The sequence below is a fragment of the Emydura macquarii genome, unplaced genomic scaffold, assembly GCF_026122565.2.
Source record: "Emydura macquarii macquarii isolate MOO-44397 ecotype Brisbane River unplaced genomic scaffold, CSIRO-AGI_Emac_v2 contig_2422, whole genome shotgun sequence".
Lineage (NCBI taxonomy): Eukaryota > Metazoa > Chordata > Testudines > Chelidae > Emydura > Emydura macquarii.
The window spans coordinates 44,101,224-44,124,384 of record NW_027132559.1 but is presented as its reverse complement, the minus strand read 5'-3'; the positions used below and the strand labels follow the sequence as shown (position 1 = coordinate 44,124,384).

Here is a 23,161-nt window from a genome sequence, read left to right as displayed (position 1 = left end):
TCAAGTGATCATGAGCTAATTCAGTTTAAACTAAATGGAAATATAAACAAAAATAGATCTGCAACTAGGTCCCTGATTTCAAAATGGCAAACTTTTAAAAAAATTAAAGGAATTAGTTAAGGAAGTGGACTGGACTGAAGAATTCCATTATCTGAATGTGGAGGAAACTTGGAATTACTGTAAGTCAAAGTTGCAGAAACTATCTGAAGCCTGCATTCCAAGCAAGGGAGAAAAAAATTGTGGCAGACCAAGATGGATGAGGAAGCATTTCAAACAAGTTATTAAGAGAAAGCAGAAAGCTCACAAGGAATGAAAGATGGGAAAGTTACCTCTTAGAGGTCAGAAAGTAGAGGTATAAAGTGAGAACTGCCAAAAGCCAAGCAGAGTTGGACCTTGCAAGGAAAATGAAAACACATAGTAAAAGGTTCTATATCCATATACATAAAAAGAAAACAAGGAAAGAATGGGACTGCTAAACACTGAGGATGGCATGGAGATTAAAGATAATCTAGGCATGGCCCAACACCTAAACAAATATTTTGCCTTAGTTTTTAATAAGGGTAATGGGGAGTTTAGGGGTGGGGCAGAGTGGCTAGTAGAAATGAGAATATGGAAGTAGAAACTACCACATCCAAGGCGGAAATCAAACTCAAACAGCTTAATAGGACTAAATAAGGGGGACTGGATAATTTCCATCCTAGACATTATAGGAACTGGCACATGAAATTGCAAGCCCAATATCAAGGATTTTTAATAAATCTGTAAACTTGGGCATTATACCCTATGACTGGAGGATTGCTAATATAGTACCTATTTTTTTAAAAGGGAAAAAACATGATCTGGGAAACTACAGGCTTGTTAGTTTAACCTCAATTTTATTCAAAATCTTAGAACAAATTTTGAAAGAGAAAGTACATAGAAGTAAACAGTAATAGGGATAAAATACAACATAATTTTACTAAAAGTAGATTGCACCAGACTGACCTGATCTCTTTCTTTGAGAAGATAACTGATTTTTTAGACAATGGAAACACAGTAGATTTAATCTATCTGATTTCATTAAGGCATTTGATAAAGTTCCACATGGGAAAATATAGTTAAATTGGAGAAGATGGAGATTATTACGAGAACTGAAAGGTGGATAAGGAACTGTTTAATGGGGAGACTACAATAGGTCATACAGAAAGGTCAACTGTCAGGATGGAGGGAGGTTATTAGCAGAGTTCCTCAGGGATCAGTCTTGGGACCTATCTTATTTAACATTTTTATTAACAACCTTGGCACAAAAAGTGGGATTGTGCTAATAACATTTATGGATGACACAAAGTTGGGAGGTATTGCCAATATGGAGGAGGACCAAAATATCATAAAAGATCTGGATGTCCTTGAAAACTGGAGTAATAGAAATGGGATGAAATGTAATAGTGCAAAGTGTAAGGTCATGCACTTAGGGAATAACAAGAATTTTTGCTAAAAGTTGGGGGACAATTGGAAGGGACAGCGGAGGAGACAGACCTGGGTGTATTGGTTGATAACAGGATGACTAGAAGCTGCCAGTGTGATGTGGCTATGAAAAAGACTAATGTTATCCAAGGATGCATCAGTCGTGGTATTTCCAGTGGAGATAGGGAAGTGTTAGTACCATTATACAAAGCATTGGTGTGACCTCATCTGAAATACTATGAGCAATAATGGTCTCCCATGTTTAACACAGATGAATTAAAAGTGGAACAAGTGCAGAGAAGCGGTACTAGGATGATCAGAGGAATGGAAAACCCATTTTACGACCAGAGACTCAAAGAGCTTGGTTTGCTTAGCCTAACCAAACAAAGTCTAACTGACCATCATATTTGGGGCTGGGAAGGAATTTTCCCCCAGATCAGATTGGCAGAGACCCTAGGAGGTTTTTTTTGCTTTTCTCTGCAGCATGGGGCACTGGTCACTTGCAGTTTAAAGTAGTGTAAATGGTGGATTCTCTATAACTTGAAGTCTTTAAATCATGAATTGAGGACTTTAGTAACTCAGCCAGAAGTTATGGTAATTACAGGAGTGGGTGAGCAAGGTTCTATGGCCTGCACATGCCGGTCAGACTAAATGATCATGACAGTACCTTCTGGCCTTAAATTCTATAAGTCAGGCTCTGAATGGTCCTGAAAGAGAAGACAGGTAGCTTATGTTCAGTGTGATGGAAAAGGGGGAACCAGAGAGAGATGCATGGAGAGGGTGACATGGACAAAGCAATGAGCCATGAAAATGATCTTTTCAGCAGCATTTAAATGTATTGCCCCGCAGTGCAGCCTAACAGCCTTTTCTTTGCTAGCTATGGTCCTGGCCTTAGTTATATGGTAGAAGGTGCTCTCAGTACCCCAAAGCCCTAAATGCTTGGGACCAAAGTCATTGGAAAGAATTTTTCTCGTCTCTGTAAGACACCACACAGTTAAGGTCAGTGAAGGTGCTCAAAAGGGAAACTGTTCATTTTAAATGAGATGAGATTTCTGGCAGATCATGGATCAAACCCCTTAACAGTACTATGTTATTTTTAGTAGTTCTCTTTTTATCTGTTTAGTGGGAACAGTCTAATAGATAACAGCAAGAGGATCAGGGGGAAGTATATTGCCTGTAGTCACCAGATACTGTGGGTAAATAATTATTTATGGTTCTTTTGAGAACTTCCTTATGACACAAGCCCAACCCAGGATAATTGACGTTCAGGAAAAAACCGGAAGCAGCAGCACTATGTATAATAGTCCATAGAGACACCTTCACAGCCTTTAACCTCACTCTTACTTTCCTCCCAGGCAGTGGGTGTGTAGAGGAACAGAACCACGCAACCACAGGGCTGAGATCCAAGTCTTTCCTCTCCCACTCCGCGGCCTTAGGCAGCAAGTAAGGTGCAGGAGATGTGGGCAGGGGGGGATGTAGGGCTGCCCCCCCCTAACCTGACCGTTAGCGCTGGGGCAGGCACCTGGGCCAGGAGCATGGAGAAGGGAGCAAACAGAGGGCCCGGGAAGCCAGGAGCGGGGTTCAGCGGACATGGCAGGAAGAGGGGGGCTGCGGAGCCGCCCGGGAGCCAGGAGCAGAGTCAGGGCAGCGGGAAGATGGGTCCGCAGCAGGAGCGAGGCCCGGGCACCGAACCGACCGTCCCCCAGCACGACAACCTGTCCCTGTTTCTCGGCCGGAATTTCAGCCGGCTCGGGGAGCTGGTTGGCGCCCACCCGTGGCCCTTCCTGCTGCTCCCGCTGCTGCTCTCGGGCGGCCTGGGCGTCGGCTTCCTCTTCTTGCCGCAGCGACAAGCCAACGACATCGAGGGTCAGTTCACGCCGCTGGCGGGGCCCGCCAAGAGCGAGAGGCGCTTTGTCCAGGAGCATTTCCCGACCCGCGACTCCGAGCGCTTCTCCGCCCAGAGGCTGAGCACAGAGGGCGCCTTCGCCTCCCTCATCGCGGTCTCCGCCTCGGGCGACAACATCCTGACGGCGGGAGCCTTCGGGGAGCTCCTGCGGCTGGACGGGGCGGTGCAGGGCCTCAGTGTTCCCGGCGGGGAGCCCGTCACCCAGCTCTCCTACCCGGATCTGTGCGTCCGGAGCAACGGGTCCTGCAGCAGCCCCAACCCGCTCCTGGCTGCAGTGCAGGGGGACCCGGCCCGCATAGAGACCCTCCTCCCGCGGCTCACTTACCCCGTATCTCAGGGCAGCGTTTCCCTGGCCACCTTCTTAGGAGGCGTCCAAACAGCGCCCGGAGCCCGGCGGGTGCAGGCAGCCAAAGCCCTGCGGCTGGTTTATTACCTCCGGGAAGACGAAGCCGCGGACCGGGAGAGGAGTTCGCAGTGGCTGGAAAACTTCGTCAAGCGCATCCCGGCGGAGCTGGAGGCTTTAAATCTCACCGCCGTCCAGGTACAGTGCCGAGCGGCCCGCCCTGGGCACCGAGCCCTCCTGGCTGTCCGCAGCAGGCTCCTCCTGCTGGAGCCTCCCCGCGTCGCGGGCGGGAGAGCTGGAGCGCCGGGCTCCGGTCCCAAACCCGGCCCGTTAATAACCTGGAAGGAGAGACCCGGCAATGAAATGCCAAAGGCAGAGCCCGGTTGTGCTGCACCGGCCCTTCGCTAGGTTTGTACTTTCGCTCTCCAGTGCATCGGTAGTTTAAGGCCAGAGGCCGCTCCCGCGGAAGCCGAAGGGAGTATTTCCCAAAACTTCAGGGAGTGTAGGATAGGGGCCCTTGGCACCGTGAGGCCCTTGGGGCACGAGGGATGCGGCCCCTCTTCCCTCAATCCCCTCCGGTGAGACTTCCTCCTCCAACCTGCTGAGCAGCTTCAGTTCTCACTGATGCTAAGGAAACTGCGGGTGCTTCGCAGGCAGGATGAGGCCTTTAGAGCAGCGGAGCTGACACAACCTGACCCTTGTTTGTAAAACGGGGGCTGAACAATTGCTGTGTAGAGGTTTGGGCTGGGGCTGGAGCCCCAACTCTCTGGGACCCTGGCGACCTGGCTCGGATCCTCCTGCATGTTTTTTATCCCTAAGAAGCTAAAAAAGACCTAGCCTAAGAAGCTACAACTAAATTTGCTAACCTGATCCTGCGTTCCTTGTGCCCCTCAGTACGTCCATGATTTCAATAATGTTCAAGGATGTTCCACTGGACCCAGAACAATATCCGTCTGTGCATCATTAGAAACATTGAACATTTTACAGGCTGTTTTCTTTCTTGAAGAGTGTAAAGGTAGAAGGTGAAACAACCAATGACTTCAATGGGAATTTTGCCTGAATACAGATTGCAGGCGTAGGCCCAGAATGTTTCAACCAAATACTCTCCTTAGGGTCATTTATCTTCTCTTGGGCTGTATACTTATTTTTAATTAATACTTAACTGTGTACTAATTTCTTTCTGTTCTTAATCTGTGATTTTAGCAATGGCTTACAGTGGATAATTACAGTTAAAATCATAATTAAGATATTGAAATCAATGTGCCTAAAATAACAATCTGAACTCTATTCCTATAATATTTTAATTATAAGCATAAGATAAAAGGTGAGAGAAAAAATGTTGTTTAACCTGGTATGTTTTTTTGTGGCAGGTGGCTTACTTTACCTCAATATCCAGACAGCAGGAGTTTGAAGGAAATATTAAGAAAGTGATCCCCCTGTTTTCCATTACATACTTTTTAACTATAACCTTTTCCATTACTTCTTGTATAAGGTAAGCTCTTTTCTTCTATGACATTAATTATCTTTCATTTTTTACTTAGACCCTGTCTACACTTACATCTGGGATTCGGCGGCAGTCGACGGGAGTTACGCAAGCTACGCAAAAAGCTTGCGTAACTCCCATCGACTTCTCTGCTCCTCTTCTGTGCGCCGTCTTCACTGCACTGTGCCGACGGGAACCGCGTTCCCATCTACGCAGCGCTATGCCACTTGTGAAGGTGGTCTTAGTACGTCGATTTCTGGATTGACTGAGCGGGTCTTCACTGACCGCTCAGTCGATCTAGAGAAATTGATCTGACAGTGGCGACTTTGCTGCCGTCAGTGTAGCCATAGCCTTACTCTTCAATATCCTTGATATATTTTCTATTTTATTGAAATTACCTTTTACTTGAATCAAAATATACATGAAAGGGATTTTAGAGTTGTACAGATGGTTTATGTTTTAGTAAGTTATATATTTCTGAAGACCTGTATCTACATTAGAAAAAGGATTATACTAGCCAAGCAACCATGAGTTCCCTCTAATGCTAAATTTTAAAATATATCAAACACATTTCTTTGTGGGTTTTTTCAAATTCTGTAAATTGCTTTTGCCATCTGTTTAAGTCCACATTTCAGAGTTGCAAATCCCAAACAAGTACCAATTTAAATAGAATAAGCCAACTGGAAAAAGAAGAGTTCACAGTTAGTTCTTTGAGACAAGGACCCTCTTGCCTACCACAACGAGGTGGGTTCTTGATTGGAGTCTCTAGATGCTACCCCAATGCAACAACTACTAATAGTTAAAATATGCCATCTGTGGACTGTTAATATTGATACAAAAATGGTGGGTGATCCTTCAGATCATACTCATGTGGGTAGCTCTAGTGAAGTCAGACCTCTTGCCTGAATAAGAACTACTCACATGAGTAAGGATTTTCAGGAATATTGCTTCAAAGTTCTTTTCAACTTTAACTTATGGTACTTATTGACTACGTCTCATGCCAGTATTTAGATATCCAGATAGACAGCTAGATAGCTAGATAAACATAACTTGTTGCAAATCTGGGTCAGAAAAGGAAATGCATTAAATCAAAATGTTATTACTGAAATAATTTAGGATATAAAGTGACCAATTCTGCAGTAGCATGTGCAGGGTACAGAGGATCTTGGCCACTACAGCAGGTGTGCAAGCACAGGTGTGTAGATTAGGCTATGTTTTCTATGTACCCTAAGTTTGCACACTGACACAACACAGGACAAGAAGAGTGAAGGCAAAAAATAAGGGGCAAGGGGGCCATTCATAGGCTTCCTTTCAGTTGATCCTATTCTCCATCAAGGGTGTGCAGGGACCATTTCCTATATAACTAATTACTCCTGCTACATTGCAGGAGCATCTGAAAATATGGATTTGAAACAGTTGTCACGGGGCTGCCAGGTTCCAAGGTGAAAATCTTCCCCTCCTGCACCTATACATCTATCTGTAGTTTTGTCTTATGTAAGATCAACATTTCAGTATGTTATCCTTGTCTTGAAGAAAACATTTTGAAACAAAGACAAATACATATGAAATGTTCAAGGAAAAAAGATGTAATATGAATATGTGCATTTTCTGAGTTTCTTTTTTTGATGAATTTTCAGTTTCCATTTGTTTTAGGGATGGGAAAATCTCTTGGTGGTTTGTTGTTTTTGAAACCTCTAGAATATTTTTGTGAACGTTTGGGGATTAAATACACTTTAACATTTCATGTAAAACAAAAACTAGAAAATGAACTGTTCCAAATACATGAAAATATGTTCTCCACGCTAAATTAGGAAAGATTTAGTCTTCTAACTATCCCTTTGTTGGAATTATTATTTATAATAGAGTAACATCAGACATTAACTTAACCATAAATTCCTTTATTAAATTCAAAGACCAAATGGTATGTATACAATTGCTTTAAACACATCTAAAAAGCCTAGACAATAAGAAATTTACTATATCCAATACAGTAACACACATCCATAAGCATCTGATCAATTATACTTATAGGTGGACCAAACCAGAGAATAGTCCTCTCCTTCTGATTGGACCAGATCTGATAAAGATTCTTCAGATTCTTGCCTCTCTTTATACCCTTCAGCTAACTTGCTAGTGTTAGCAAAAACGCAATTTGAAGCAGTTTATTCTTATTATTTTCCTTCCCCTACGGCCTTCCTTTGTTAACTTCACCCTCCCTCGCTTATTAGCAGAAGTGTGGGAAGGTTTCTTTTAAGATACTTTTTTCTTTGTATTATTATTGCTACTCTTTTTTTTTTATAGTTACTCTTTGAATCATACATCCTTCCCACACTATTTATAACTCATCATTCTCACAGCCTTCTTTTACTTGTTGGTCGGGTTCTTTTCCATACTAGCCGCAAACCATAAAGCAAATATTTTATTAACCAAACTTCAGCTACTTTTAATTCTTTAATTTCATAGCTATCCGACAGCCTTTAAAAACACAAATGAACCCTTTTTTAAATTAGTTTCTTAAATAATCAGATTAAACATGACACAATTAGGACTAATTTGGTCTCTGTCCCCAGTTCAGAACTCCCATCTGTGGGTCTATGAACAATCCGGGAATAAATGTTAGCTCTGATTGATTTTTCTTTATTTACATCAGTTAAATAGATAACTTGGGTATTTTTCTTGCATTTTATCATGTATACAAATGGCTGAACAGTTTATTTTTTAACTTGGCCTTTTTGATTTTTGAAAGATTTTTTGAAGAGATACAACTTGCAGAAATCTACCATGTGATCAGCCTTTCTGTGCATATAAAAGGAAGAGTGCATGTCCATATTTATATTCCTCACATATAATCATTGCAAAACGCAGCTCATTTATCAGTATTATTCTTTAATATTTCAGAGGTTTTACTATTTCTTACTGAATAAAATATACTCCCTGAGTATATCATATAACAATGATAAAGAGTCATGGAAACAATCACTTTACTTTAACACCGAAGAAGGAACTTTATTAGAATAAAGAAAACAGTATTAGCCCTAGAGGTATACTGCCTTTCTCTCTCTCTTTCACTTTCTCTCTGCTTCACTGTTGACTTTCTGCCCAGAACTTTGCCTGTCTCATTGTGACGTTCCCCGCACTGCAATCTGGATTGGTGTGTAGCTGTGTTACCGCAATCCCTCACTCTTGGGCCCCGACTTACTCCGTTTTGCTGTGTGAACCACCCACTCCTGGGTCAACCCACACCCAGCCTCCTGCGAGTAATCGGTCCATGGCCCAGTGAAGGAGAGCTTTTGGCCAGCCGCTCATGGGATTGACTCCGAGCAAACACCCCGGTCCCAGATGCAATCCCAGGAAATGCCATTTTACAGGGTTCAGTGCTGTACGCTGCAGCCTGCAAGCTCATTTACATTTGTCCATCAATTTATCAAAGAAATGTATATGCACCAGCTCTGTCACTCTAATTGAAGTCTCTACACACACTCAATCCACATGCACTGCTTTAGATAAAACAAACAAATAAGTTTTCTGACTATAGCAAGATTTTAAGTGATCATAAATTGGATTAATATGAATCAAGAGATTAGATCACAATTAACTAAAAGGTAACACGCATCCTAACCTAAACTTAGTATTTCAGTAGCCTTTCAGTCCTTGATGTTCTCTTACCCACAAGCTTACTGTGATGACTCTTGCAGCCAGGCCTATCCCTCTGTGGGCTGTTGTCAGTGTCCTTGATGTTGCTTAAAAGATGGATTCCAAGGCAGAGCCCAGAGACAAAGATGCCTCTCTCTTTTTACAAGTTTCCTCCAACCCCTGAGGTCAGGTGATCAGCCATGTCCAGCAATGGGCATGATTTCGTCCACTTGAGCCAAAGTGTTCAAAGGTGCTCAGGCCAGTCCATTGTTCCTGTATGCATGCCTTTGCAAGATGTGAAACCTCACTTTGCTTGGTGTTTGCCTGGATCTATTCAAATCATATGAGACATATCTTTGGGGATATTACATAGCAGAGTTTCATATTTATATGTATATGTGTGACATTGCAAGAAACATACTACAATAACAATAAGGTTCAGTATGTCATGAGCATTCCAAAAACACCTTACATGACATACTTTGCATTAGAAAATATAGTTACACTATAAAGGTGAATATGAATGATACAAAAATCACACTATAAGGGTGTACATGGAGTACAGCATGTCACACCCATCCTGCTTGGTTTCTTGCTAAAATTTAAAGAAATGGCACACAAAGCCTCTCATGTGCCAGCCATCAGCACATACTCATTTTTTTTGTGTAAACAATCTTTAACAGAAATTAATATTTAACAAGAAATTATAGATCCAGAAGAGTCACTAGCTTCACTACTCATCCAGATTTCGTCATTGTCTGACCTGGAGGAGAGTTGTTTCCAGGTGATTTACTAGAATTATCATATCCAGAAGCATAAATTCAGACTCAGTAGGTTTATGACACTTTCAACAGGATTATCTCCCTGCACTAAGGCTGTGGTGTCAGTACCATTGTTACTACAGTCACACAACAGCTCATCTGGGTTTGAACCCAGATAAGGATTCCCGTTACTTCTGAATGAGTACCTTGAACAGTCTCAACCATGTAGGGTCTCGGTGAAAAGAGCTAGTGGTGTTTTTCTATAAGACTTACATGGTTCCACCTTGTGTTTTAAGTCCTGGTCTATGCTAGGCCACCACACTGATATTCTAGCATTTTGTGAGAACCATCTCCATGGATTATGGTTTGGTCCATGAGGTTACTTGGGGTAAATCCACTAATAACAAACTGATCAAACACATGCTCCTTGCTTTTGTAGTTAGTACAAACTTTGAACTGATATACCAACTTGTTTATCATCCTGGTCTATTGAACACCCTACCTTCTGCTGGTCCAACTTCAGCTTAAGGTTCATCTTGTTAAAAGTCTGTTTACAAATCAAGGTTGCTTCTGCTCCTGAATCAATTTTAAATATAACAATAATATTTTAAATCTTGAGATTCCAGCCTTTGTGTATGAATGCTGTCTTTGAACAGAGATCCCAGAAAATAGGCGCTCACCCTAGCTTGAGATATTTCCCTAACTTCGCTTCCATAGACATGTTCCCATGTCCTTATTACTTTTTCTACATATGCTTTTACTGTGTGGGCAGCCCTCATCTGTCCAGTGTTCTCCCATGCCACACCTGCTACAGTTCAAGCCAGATAATTCATTGCTTTTTTAGAGGCATTTTTAAATGGTGCTTTATTTTTTTCTTCTGGGAATTACACCTTTGCTATTTTTTGCACTTCCACCATCTCTAGCTGAATTACTTGTATTTTCACTACCTTCAAGTTTCATGACACGCACAGTACTTGTTCTAGAGATAAGTCAGACATTAATTGAGTAAGTTCCTGGTCTAAAATCCAAACTGCTGGATGATCTCTTCTGTGTTCTTCCTTAGTGACACCAGAGTCATGTTTCTCTGCTTATTCCTATAGGACCCTTATGAAGGTTTCCATGCTTTCTCCCTGGAAAGAGGATGCCCAATTGTATAAAATCTATTCCTTTTTGGAAATGAATGCTAATCAGTCTTGTTAAGAATTATGTTATAATTTTTCTTAACTCTTTCCTCAGTGAAGCTAAATCATAGATTGATTATAAGACTAGAAGAGACCATTGTGATTGTCTAGTCTGATCTTTTGCGTAACACAATCCATATGACTTCCCTGAATGAATTCCTGTTTGAACTAGAGCATTTCATTTAGAAAACATCCAATCTTGGTTTAAAAATTGACAGTGATGGAGAATCCACCACAGCCCTTGGTATGTTGTTCCAGTGGTTAATTACCCTCACTGTTAAAAGTGTGTGCCTTATTTCCAGTGTGAATTTGTCTAGCTTCAACTTACAGCCATTGGATCTTGTTATACCTTTGTCTGCTAGTAGAAAGAGCCCATTATCACACTGTTGTTCCCTGGGTTTGTATAGATTGATCAGATCACCCCTTAACTTTCTCTTTATAAAGCTAAACAGATTGAGCTCCTTGAGTCTGTCCCTCTAAGGCATGTTTTCCAATCCTTTAATCGTTCTTGTGGATGTTCTCTGAACTCCAGTTTATCAACATCCTTCTTGAATTGTGGACACCAGAACTGGACAGAGTACTCCAGCAGCAATCAGCACCAGTGCCAAATATAGATGTAATATAACCTCCCTACTTCTACTCAATATTCCTGTTTATACATCCAAGGAGTGTACCAGCATTATTGGCCAAAACGTTGCACTAGAAACTCATGTTCAGCTGATTACCCACCATTACCCCTGAGTCTTTTTCAGAGTCACTGCTTTCCAGAATAGAGTCCCCCATCCTGCAAGGATAGCCAAAGGATAGACTTTGTTCCTAGTCTGTAACTTTACTTTTAGTTTTAACTTAACTTTTGGCCTTAATGAAAAAATATTTGTTTGCACCCATCTTACCCAAAGACCTAGATCTCTCTGTATCAATGCCCTGTCCTCTTCATTATTTACCGTTTCCCCAATCTTTATGTCATCTGTAAACTTTATCAGTGATGATTTTGTTTGCTTCCAGGTCATTGATAAAAATGATAAATAACACAGGGCCAAGAGCTGTTTGTAGTGGGACTCCGCTAGACACACACCTGCTTGATGATGAGTCCCCATTTGCAACCTGTCAAATAGCCAATATTTAATTCATTTATAAATATTTACAGTTTCACTCCTAATGAATTTCCTTTGCATTGCTGTTCCCTGTGGTAAATTTAATTATGGATCAGAATCTTGTGACGTGTTCCTTCCACTCAGGCCATTCCATGTGCTTACCAAGACTTGTGGGGAGCAGGAACTTTGGTATTTTCTTTTCCTCTTATTTATGTCTTGAATTAGTCAACTGACACCATGTTATATGACAAAGAATGACAGAAAGAGATACTGTCTCCTAAGAGCAGAAAAGCTTTATTAGAATAAGGAAATAATATTATCACTAAAGCCACTCTGTCCCTCTCCCCTCCACTGTAGAGAGTTTCAGTCTACAACTTTCCCTGGCCCTTTCATGCCTAGTTTTCTGCTACGGATTTAAAGAAACACTTCATATAGCCACACACTAATCTTGAATAAAGATCGTCAGGAAATTTTTATAGCATCTACTAAATCGTTTGATTCTGTGAGGTTGTGATTATCTTTTGCAAGATTCTTAGATACTGCCTTGTTGAGTATGGTATAAAGGGATTCTATAATTAGAGATGGAGTCCTCTTTATTCCCGTTGACTTCAGCGGAGATTGATAGTCCTTAGGACCTTGACAGATCAAGCCCTGTGTGTTTTCATTTTTGAAGGACTAAGATTCACTAAAACCATTTATTTCACACCAAACTAAGATATACATTCCCAATGTAAACTGTGTAGTTTCCTTTTCCAAAACATGGGGCCAAAAGAAAAACTATTACCTACTGATAATGTTAATCAGATTTGGACTCACCAGCACCGGGACCAGCTGGGAGACTCTTGGCCTCTGTGGAAGGTAGAGAAGCTATTGCAGAGCTGTGTAAGCTGGGACGCAGGGCTGCAGGCTGAGCCATGTGCTAATATTGGTCTGGCAGACAGGCAGCATGCTACAGCCAGTCGTACTCCCATCAGAGGAGCCCACTTGTTGCTTATAGGAGAGGCAAAGACAAGACATCCTGGCATCCACCTCAGAGTGAGAGTCATAATGTCCAGCTGAATGGCTGACCCAGTGGAGCCTTTCCCTCCCCACAAAAAGCTCAGAGCTCTGCCTTTTACTCTTTCCCTCAGACTAAAATAGAGCCCTCAGGTTTCTTGCCTCTGTTCATTTCCTTTCCTTTTTCTTATCTTCTCTTTTTTCCTTAGTGTCTTTGCAAGAAAGTGAGAGAGAGGCAGAAGGAGGGAGAGAGCAGAAGAAAAGACTCCACACTTGTCAGGCAAGGAGGCAAAGAAAACTGAAAGAAGAGGATCTAGTTGAAGTTTACGTAATCAGGGCAGAGTTTCACAACTCTGTTTCCCACTAGATGGCATCCTAATACTTTGACCTTTTACCCATTGTTATATGATGGGGGAGGAGAAAGATACAACAATTCTGCTGTCATGTAAACTCATGCAATGACACAGAGTCACTGTGGTTGCACAGGTTAATCTGAATGATTGATTTGGCCCAGAGTGTGATTTTAAAATGTTTGTTCCTGATGCTGTCAGTAAAGTATTAATGAAAATCATGCTTTCAAAGATGCTTTGACAAAACATGATGAATATAATTTATATATTATAAGGATTTTGCATGCTATTGTGTGTATATATATATAGTATGCGAAATCTAAATAAGATGTTTTTCACACAATTTTCCAGGTTTGACTGTGTACGAAATATAGTGTGGGTTGCATCATTTGGAGTGCTGTCTTCTGGGTTAGCTGTGCTGAGCAGCTTCGGACTGTTGCTGTTGTGTGGGGTACCATTTGTTGTGACTGTAGCAAATGCACCATTTCTTATACTGGGTAAGTGGGGGAGAAAATGGGCTTGATGAAAAACTGGAAATGCGAAATGTTTCTGGCAGGAGACCATTTTTACATGGCATGAATCAGGGCTCACCACAATTAAAAGTTAAGACCTCTAAGTATGTTAGTCATTTTCAAGGTGTTTATCCATGCTGGTATTCAGCAGTGCAGAATGTGCAAAATAAGGGCTCAGTTGTCTGTGTTCATAGAGGAAAGTAAAGTATCAGAGGGCCATTCAGCTCAATGTGAGGATGGAAGTGGATCCGAGCTCCTGAAAGCAATTCTATATTTTCCAGAGCATGAATGAGGGATCTACCTCATTGCCACAGCCATGTTCCTCTTTCAGAGAAATGTGATAGGAGAGAGAGAGAAATCTCACCTAAAGGCATAGTCCATGGGGAAAGCTAATACATTAGGTCATATATAGGGACTAGTGGGCGGTGTTTATTTTCTGTGGGTCCATAACTTCACTTAGTGTCAGCACAGTGCTCATTGCGCAGCTTGCTTCATTGCGTTTACTGGCTTCATTTACTTGTTTTGCATTTTTGCTGTTTTTCATTAGAAAGTGATGGTGGTGATATGTACAATAAGCTGCTAACCTTTTTCCTCTTGTAGGGGTTGGTGTTGATGACATGTTCATTATGATCTCCTGCTGGCAACAGACTAACCCTAAAAATAAAGTTGAAAAGCGGATAGCTAAAACTTATGCAGAAGCAGCAGTGTCTATCACAATCACCACTCTCACTGATGTCTTAGCCTTCTACATAGGGATCATGACTCCCTTTCAGTCTGTGAAGTCCTTTTGCCTCTACACAGGAACTGCTTTTGTCTTCTGCTATTTATATAACATCACATTCCTTGGAGCTGTTCTTGCTTTAAATGGTAAAAGGGAAGAAGGCAACAGACACTGGTTAATATGCAGAAAAGTGAAGGACGTTGTTCAGCCTAGTCGCTCCTGCTTGTACAACATGTGTTGTGTAGGAGGATCTACTGATAAATCATCTGAGAGAGAAGGTGAACATCCAATGAACAAATTCTTTAGGAAATATTATGGTCCCTTCCTTACAAATATCTGGACCAAAGTAGTTGTGGTGCTTCTGTATGGAGGGTTCCTGGCTAGTAGTATTTATGGGTGTACTCAGATAAAGGAAGGTATAGACCTGCGAAATCTGGCTAGTGACGATTCTTATGTTATTCAATACTATGACTGGGAAGATGAATATTTCTCAGAGTACGGTCCCAGGATTATGGTCACTGTCACTGAAAATGTACTTTATTGGGATCCATCCATTCGTAATGACATTGAGAACTGTATGGAGTCTTTAGAAAATAACTCCTATGTAGATGAGAGTCTCTCAGAGTCATGGCTGAGAGTGTATGAGAATGTTGCTAAAATCCTTTCCCTGAATATAAATAATAAGGCTTTTTTCATGGGTAATTTTTCTGTACTATTTAAATTATTTCCAGAGTTTGAATGGGACATTGATATTCGTTATAAGGAAATAGCAGCTTCACGTTTCTTCATTCAAACAGTGAATGTCACTACTGCAGTTGATGAGAAAAATCTTTTAAACCAATTAAGAGGCCTAGCCATGGACTGTAAGATTCCATTAATAGTATATCACCCGGCATTTATATATTATGATCAGTATATTGTAATAGTGCAGAACACCATTCAGAATATCGGAATTGCTACTGGAGTTATGTTGTGTGTTTCCTTGCTGCTTATTCCCCATCCTCTCTGTTCCTTGTGGGTAACTTTTGCTATTGCTTCTGTTATTGTTGGCGTTGCAGGTTTCATGACATACTGGGATGTCAATCTTGATTCCATATCTATGATCAACCTTGTCATTTGCATTGGGTTTTCAGTAGATTTTTCTGCTCATATATCCTATGCATTTGTTTCAAGTGAAAAGTCAACTGTGAATGAGAGGGGAGTTGATGCCTTGTATCTTTTGGGTTATCCTGTGTTACAAGGTGCTATCTCCACTATATTAGGGGTAATTGTGTTGTCTGCAGCGCAAGCTTACATCTTCAGGACATTTTTTAAAATTATGTTTCTTGTTATCTTATTTGGAGCTGTTCACGGTCTTGTTTTTATTCCAGTATTTTTAACATTTTTTGGAATTTGTGGCAGGTCATTAAACAAAACAGGAAATATAAAAACGATAGGAGAAAAAAGCTCTTTTATTAACACACAAAATCCAAGTAATGTTGGATGTTATGAAAACCGGACTTATAATGAAGGCGCCAATTTCCTACCAGGCAATGTTGTTAGACTACCTAATGACATTGAAATGGAAAAGCCAAACAGTGGCTACTTCCGCTCCAGACAGGTAGCTAATGGTAGCATTCCAATTTCACAAAATCATGATAGCAGTTCCTGCCTGTATCAGAACAATGCAGTAATGGCTTACAGAAAAAAAATCAAACAGCTTCATGATGAAGGAAAAATAAATCCAGATTGCCCATAAATTTTCTTACAATTTAAAATACAACATATCAGCCAAAAAGAACATGTTGAAGGTTTCAAAACATTAATCTGCGGCCTTAAATTATTGTTGTATGAAAATGTCACAGTTTTGTACAATTCAGGTTCAACACTTAATGGAAGTATTTCGACGCCCATTAGGGAACTTTTAGTGCACTATAGCAGGGTCCACATGGACAGTTAGTGTAGAGCACGCACATGCTCTGTAGATTTATAACCCAATTTGCCATGCACAAACTGTTCATCTGTAGATCATAACAGAAAATAGGTGAGCCAAATAAAATGATATCACAATATTAGAAGATTGCCAAACAAAAAAACTTTGTTAAAATAGAGTTAAAATTAAAGTGTGTTTCAGTAGAGTCCAGCTAAACATCTAGTTTTGATGGGAACAAAGAGGAAGATCTTTCCTCCAGAAAGGGCAGATTGCCTTCAGGTGAGTTTTATGGAGATGGTGTTCCCGGGTGGCAGTGACAGACTGGCAGCCCACTTCCGTCCCTTTGAGCCATCACAAGTGGTGTTATGGAATAATGAAGAGGAGATTGGAAGTGGGATGGTAGCTCTGATGTTATAACCATCATCCTGATGGTATTTACTTCCTCCGCATATACCTGAGAGTCTCCACACCTGGGTATTTGGCTGGAGGTCTCCTGAAAGGCCCCTGGTCTTTAAGAGGATTTGCTGTTCTTGCGATATTTGAGAAGCTATGGATAAATGTTAATAATTTGTTCCAGGCAGAGGCCAATAAGAGTACATTTATGTATTAGGGAAACAAAACAATCAAGCTAACAAGCAGTGGAGGAAACAGCTTAGTGACCACTCTGGGGGGACAGAGTTTGCAGGAAGTCTTCCTGGCTCTTGAAACCGAGACAATGGACTTTGGAAAATATAAGGGGAACAAAAAGATATTCTAGTTATCCATCACTTAGGGAACAAAGGGAAGAGCACCCTCTTATTCTGAGAATGTTGAATCCTCTGGCCTGGGGGGCTATTTATGCTGGTAACTTCATGTAAGTGAGAAAACTGCTTACACAAAGATTGTTACTTGATAAAATTAAATTTTAGACACTAGAAAGTGTGTTTTATTTTGTTGTAACCACATCTCTTGTTGAGTAACACTTAAATCTATGTTCTTTATTAATAAACCTTTTCTTAGTTTTACTGTAAACTATCTGAATGCTGTTGTATTGATGTAAAGAATGAGTCCTCAGCTAACCAGATGTGTATTGTCTCTTCGTAAGCAGTAAACTTAATAATTTCTGTGAGGTAAGTCAATTTTTGTACCAATTCTATGCTACAGAGTTCCTCTTTTTGACTTGAAGTATTTGCATAGACCATCAATTCCTATCCTTGCAAGAGACTACAGCTGAATTTTCTGTGGGAACCTTCTAAATACCATATTAAAAGTGGAAATTATAATAGAATTCACTTTCTTTCTCTTCTTAGGAATCTAGTACCAATCTTACCATAAGACAGTTATGTACATACACAATTAATAGTTCCAAATTCCTGTTTGTGAATAACACTCCAAAGATAAACCATTACTGCACAGCAGTTACAATGTACCCCACCTAGTCTAACACCATCCTATCTAGACTAACATCACAAATCACTAATTTGTTATTTTCCTATTTAATAGTACAAAAGTGTCACAGCACACTATTACTGAAAAATTGCTTACTTTCTAATTTTTGCCATATAATTATAAAATAAATCCACTGGAATATAAATACTGTACTTACATTTCAGTGTATAGTATATAGAGCAGCATAAACAAATCATTGTCTGTATGAACTTTTAGTTTGTACTGACTTCACTAGTGCATTTTATGTAGCCTGTTGTAAAATTAGGTATATATCTAGATGAGGTGATATACCCCCTGAAAGACTTCTTAGTACCCCCCAGGGGTACACATACCCCTGGTTGAGAACCACTCATGTAATACACCTCCTGAAGACATTTGGCCTAGAGGCTGTGATTCCTCCTTTATCATGTTTTCCCAGTCTCAAGCCCAATGATTTCTGAAAAATTACAGGAAACTGTATTGCAATCCAACCGACGGATTCAGTCTAGGTTACCCCTGGCTGCTTTATCTTCTCCCTGCAGGGCTGGGCTGAACCTGACTGGGGCAGCAGCCTTTTAGGCAAGTAGCCAATGTCCCTATCCCTTTAACCATAATCCATTGCTATAATAAAAAATTCTTATTTTCCTTCTTGGGACTAAGGACTTTACAGATATCTTGACATATAATGCTATAGACCAATAATGACCAATTAACCTGTAAAATTACAGGAAACTGTATTGAGATCCAAACCACAGATTCAGTCTAGGTTACCACTAGCAGCTCTACCTTCTCCCTGCACAACTGGGATGGATCTGACGGGTGCTCAAACTGGCTGACTGTTTTTGTAATCTTGACAGAACCCATTGCTGATTGCCCAGGAGCTTCCAGCTGTAAACAAAAGGGGTATATGCATACATGCAGGAATGTCTGTGCTTAATGAAATGTTCCACACTAGCTTCAAAACAGCTACTGAGCATGGTTAACAACTTCCTGCACTCCCTCTAGTGTGCTGAAATAGCAACTACTTCGTTCCAGTCACTCAAGACACTACTGTCACCTTGATGTGTTTCCAAATCAACTCAAAGAAAGTAGAAACAGCAGCTATAATTACAACAAAAAGTGTCTTTGGCTGAACACCATGATATAAGAAAAAGAAATGTGGTGACAAATGTCCAGTGAGATGGACTGGACACTGCAGAGAGACATTCAGAAACTGGGGTTCACTGGATATTGCCTAAAAGACAAGATCTAAACTGGCAGAGTCTCGCGGAGTTTGTTGAAGAGACAGACAAGGCTGGTGTGGCAGGGAGCCGACGCACACTCTTAAGTTCCATCAAAACTCTCCCTAACTGAGAGAGAGAGGTAACACAGTGGCTTGTGATTCTGGGGGCCCTGGGCAAAGCATCCCAGTGACACAGGTGACAGGATTTACACACAGTTTGCTGACTGACTGAAGTTCACACTTCAAGCACTGGTAAACTAGAATTTTAAGTAATCCAGTGTGAGACGGCTGGGAACAGTCAGAAAAGGTTACAGTTTGTTGTTTTCTGTTTATTAGTTAGGATGAGGAAATAAAACAAAAGGAAGTATAAAATAAGTAACAGCAAAACATGTCTGAAATTAAAAATAATCAGATTGGAGGCTGAACAGAAAGATAAAGAATGAGAAGCTGTGATAGCAGCATGTGAGCAACTGAAGTGGGAAGCTGAAATGAGAGCCGGAGAGCAAGCAGCAATACATAAGCCAACCCTGGAACTAAAAGAGAAGGAAACCCAAGAAGAAGAGAAGGGAAGGCAGCATAATCTGAACTGGTGGGAAAACCATGGACAGATCCCACAGCTCCCAGGCTTTCCCTCTCCCCACACAATGTCCAGTTGGGACAAGCTATGCCCTGCATACAAAGAACCAGATTGTATCAAGAAGTACCTTACTACTTTTGAAAGACTGAGTTATATAAAAGCCACGAAAATAAGAAAGTCCCCATGCTGATTGCAAAGTTCTCAGGTAAAGCATTAAATGTATTAATAAAATGGAAATTGAACAAACTTTGAAATATGCTGAATTTAAAAAGGCTTTATTGCAAAGGTTCATATTACCCCTTGTGACAAAGTGGGAATTTTTTATAATACTTTTATGAACCATATGTGTGTTTCAGTTTCTCCTATATGTTGCATGACTACCCAGTGGGGGGGGGGAGGATTAAGTTTGCTCTGAGGGAAGACTAAGAGACATAGGTGTGTGTGTGTCATCTCCTATCTAGGTGAAATGAAGCATTCTTAAGGAACCGGTTGAGAATTACCCAGATCATTAAGGAGTTCAGAGAGACAGGCAAGCTCCAGTGACTAATGCATCAAAACTCCCAGCAGGGAAGCTGAGCAGAAACGCCAGGTTGAGAATGAAGGACTGGAAGATGTGAGGTGGTGAATAAGTGTTGGCTTCTGGAGGAAGCTGGGTGATTTCGCACCAGTGGAAATGTACTTAATAGGGAGAGAGAGAGACATGGATGGAATCCATCACAGCTTGGCTGACTCATCATGGCACCTGATTGGCCAGGATAGACTATGGCCTAATTTTTGCCTCACTTTGCTAACCTGAGGACTTTCAGACCCTGTATGCCAGGAGACTAATAAATGGTTATCTTGTTTTGAAAAGGTAGCCTGTGTCTCTGTGGATACACTGCATTGCTCCCTGAAGGGATGCAGTACAAGCCTCCTGCAGGAGTCTGGCTTGGTTGGATTCACTGCAGGGAACCTTGGAGAGAGACAGGATTTCCTAGTACCAAAGACAATCTCAGAATCTTGGAGGCCCCAGGCCTGCCGCTGCAGAACTGTGAGAGTCCTTGGGGCCTGGGACACTGCAGGACCCCCAATAGACTAGTTACAGGCTGGGGCATAGACCAGACCCTGTGACTCCATGACACTCCTAAGTATAGATAAGATTAAAAAAAAAGTTATAAAATGAATCATAGGGAATATGTATCTAAGATGTGTCATTTGATGAAAAAAGGGGAAAGGTGCTGAGAACTATGATCAGTTATTTGACCTCTTTCTAAAAGAACATTTCCTCAGCACATGCTCTGAGGAGATTAGAGAAGCCATTTAGGATAATCCCTGTGTTATGTACAGGAAACAGCAGTTCTGGCTGATTCCTATTTACAGGCCAGAGCATCCAGTGAGCTCAAACCACAAAGAAAAGGGCAAAAGCCTAGTGTAAGGGGGGGGGGGGGGGACACCCATTTTACCTATGGGAAAAGGAAAGACAGTTGGGAGCCCAGGCACTTACCTCTCCAGAACCAATTCGCACCTGGTAATCACATTCACAGGAGAATGGTCCAAGAAAGTGTTTCATATGAAACTCCACTGACCACCTGAAGGACAACTGCCCTAAGCAAAGGGATTCTAAACCCACACCCTGTTGATACTGGACACTTAGTGATCAGTGTGAATACCAGTGACACACGGTACACCCAATTTGCAGATCAATAAGGTTTAATTGCAAGGTTTTCTATAGATATACTAGTTGAATACAAAACCTAAAATTAACTACAATATCTCATACTCACTAGGCCTGGAGAGCTAAGCAGTCACTCAGAAGGCTGTATACAGGAACGGCTTTCTTCAGGGGTCCCGCCACGGAATCGGTGGCCTCTGGTCCAACCGGCAGCACCTCCCGCGGAGTCAGGTGTTGATGGAGTATGCCCCTTTGTCTAAGTAGTGACTTCTTATATCCTTCCATAAACAACTTTCACCTAATTACCTCTTTACTCATTATCATATATACTAATTACGTACATTGGGTTTTCACTCTTAACTACATTCCATTCTCACCACAATAATTGGGGTCATCGAAACAACATATGGTGATACTAGAGGTGGTGTAAAATATATGCCCCTTGGCAATGAAACAGTCTACCCCCAGAATTCAAGGATAACTTGTTCCCATCACCATTATCTATGTGCGGCTGCAAGCATACATGTTGTGCATTTTGTCTTGTTATGTGCTGTGGTATGCTGAAACTGAGACATCTGCAAGGTTACTCAGTAGTCCTGTTCATCTCTGCCGACTGGAAGATGTCATGCTACAGGGGTCAGACTAGCCAAACAAGCAACTGAAGCTATGCTAGGCCTGTAGGCCAGTGGTCAAGCAACTCAAATTGTACTGGGTATCCAACACACCCTGTCCAGCCAAGATTAATGCAGCTATAGTAACCCAGGATCCTAAAATGTACTTGAGGGGTTCCTAATGAATTTTGTAAGGTCTGACCCATAGAATGTTGCTACTAACTTTATTAAGGTTGCCAAAGTGATTGGCAAAGAATGCCTACGGTGGAAGGACACACAGTGCCCCAGATTTCTCTGGTCAGAGAGAGCTCTTAATTTCCTCAGGTTCCTCTGAAAATCTCAGTTTTAGCCTCTCCTACACTCAAATTAGGTTGGTATTGTGACAGAATCTTCTTTTTACAGCTTTTCCCGCACTAAGCAGGGTCGCCAGGTATGTGACAGAATGTACCCGTATTAATGCCCTATACATTATTGTTATAATCTTTGTACAAAGTATGCCTTGTAAGGTATCATTTGAAACCTCATAATTTGCTGATTAGTATTGTCCTGATAAAATATGTGTGGCAACTTTGTATGTGTTACAAGTTTCCACTGTAAATTGCTATTAACACATGTCCCAAACAGAAGTTGGAAAACAGGTCTATCTTAAAAAATAGAATGTGTGCTCTGCTTAATTGGCATTTAAGCAGTAAACAGAGTCATCAAGCAGGAAGGGAAAAAAGGAAGTTCAAGCATGTGAGAAAAAAGCAGCAGGAAACATCCCTCCCCTTTTTGTCTCCTGGTACCCAAGCTGGAAATACTTTTCAAGAGGGAACTGAAACCATAAAAAGGAGGGACAAACACCCTAAGGAACCCTCTCCCCCTCCCCTCTCTGCCCATTGATTCACTGGAGCTGAAAGGACAAAGTAACCAGCCATTGGAGTGGAAAAGGGGTCCTGACCTAAGAAATTTGGTCAGTAATACTGCTGAAAGCATGTGGTGAGAAAACTTTGCTTTGAATTTAGCATAGTTTATTAAGTTAGGCACCAATTGCATTTTATTTTTATTGTAACCATTTTTTACTTTTATGCCTCATTTCTTGTATTTATTTAAAATCTCTCTCTTTGTAGTTAATAAACTTGTTTTATTGTATCATCTAATCCAGTCTGTTTAAATTGAAGTGTCTGTGAAACTCCATTTGGGACGGCAAGTTGTGTGCATATTATTTCTATTAAAGAAATAACAGACTTTATATATCTTTTATTGTCCAGGAGCAGAGTGGGTAGTACAGAACATACATTTTGGGAGGATATCTAAGAGTGGGGGGTGATTTCACTCTTCAGTATAACCAAGGCTGGTGAGAGCCAAGTGTGGCTGGC

General features: G+C 41.1%; 1 protein-coding gene across 1 annotated transcript; it reads left to right on the top strand.

Annotated features, from left to right (window-relative positions):
* Positions 1 to 2,978: 2,978 nt before the first annotated feature.
* Positions 2,979 to 17,319, top strand: LOC137162256 (patched domain-containing protein 3). Its single transcript, XM_067561860.1, has 4 exons — positions 2,979 to 3,890; positions 5,063 to 5,184; positions 13,542 to 13,687; positions 14,303 to 17,319. Exons 1-4 carry the CDS (start codon positions 2,979 to 2,981, stop codon positions 16,159 to 16,161), a joined length of 3,039 nt encoding a protein of 1,012 aa, XP_067417961.1. The 3' UTR covers positions 16,162 to 17,319.
* The last annotated feature ends 5,842 nt before the right edge of the window (positions 17,320 to 23,161 follow it).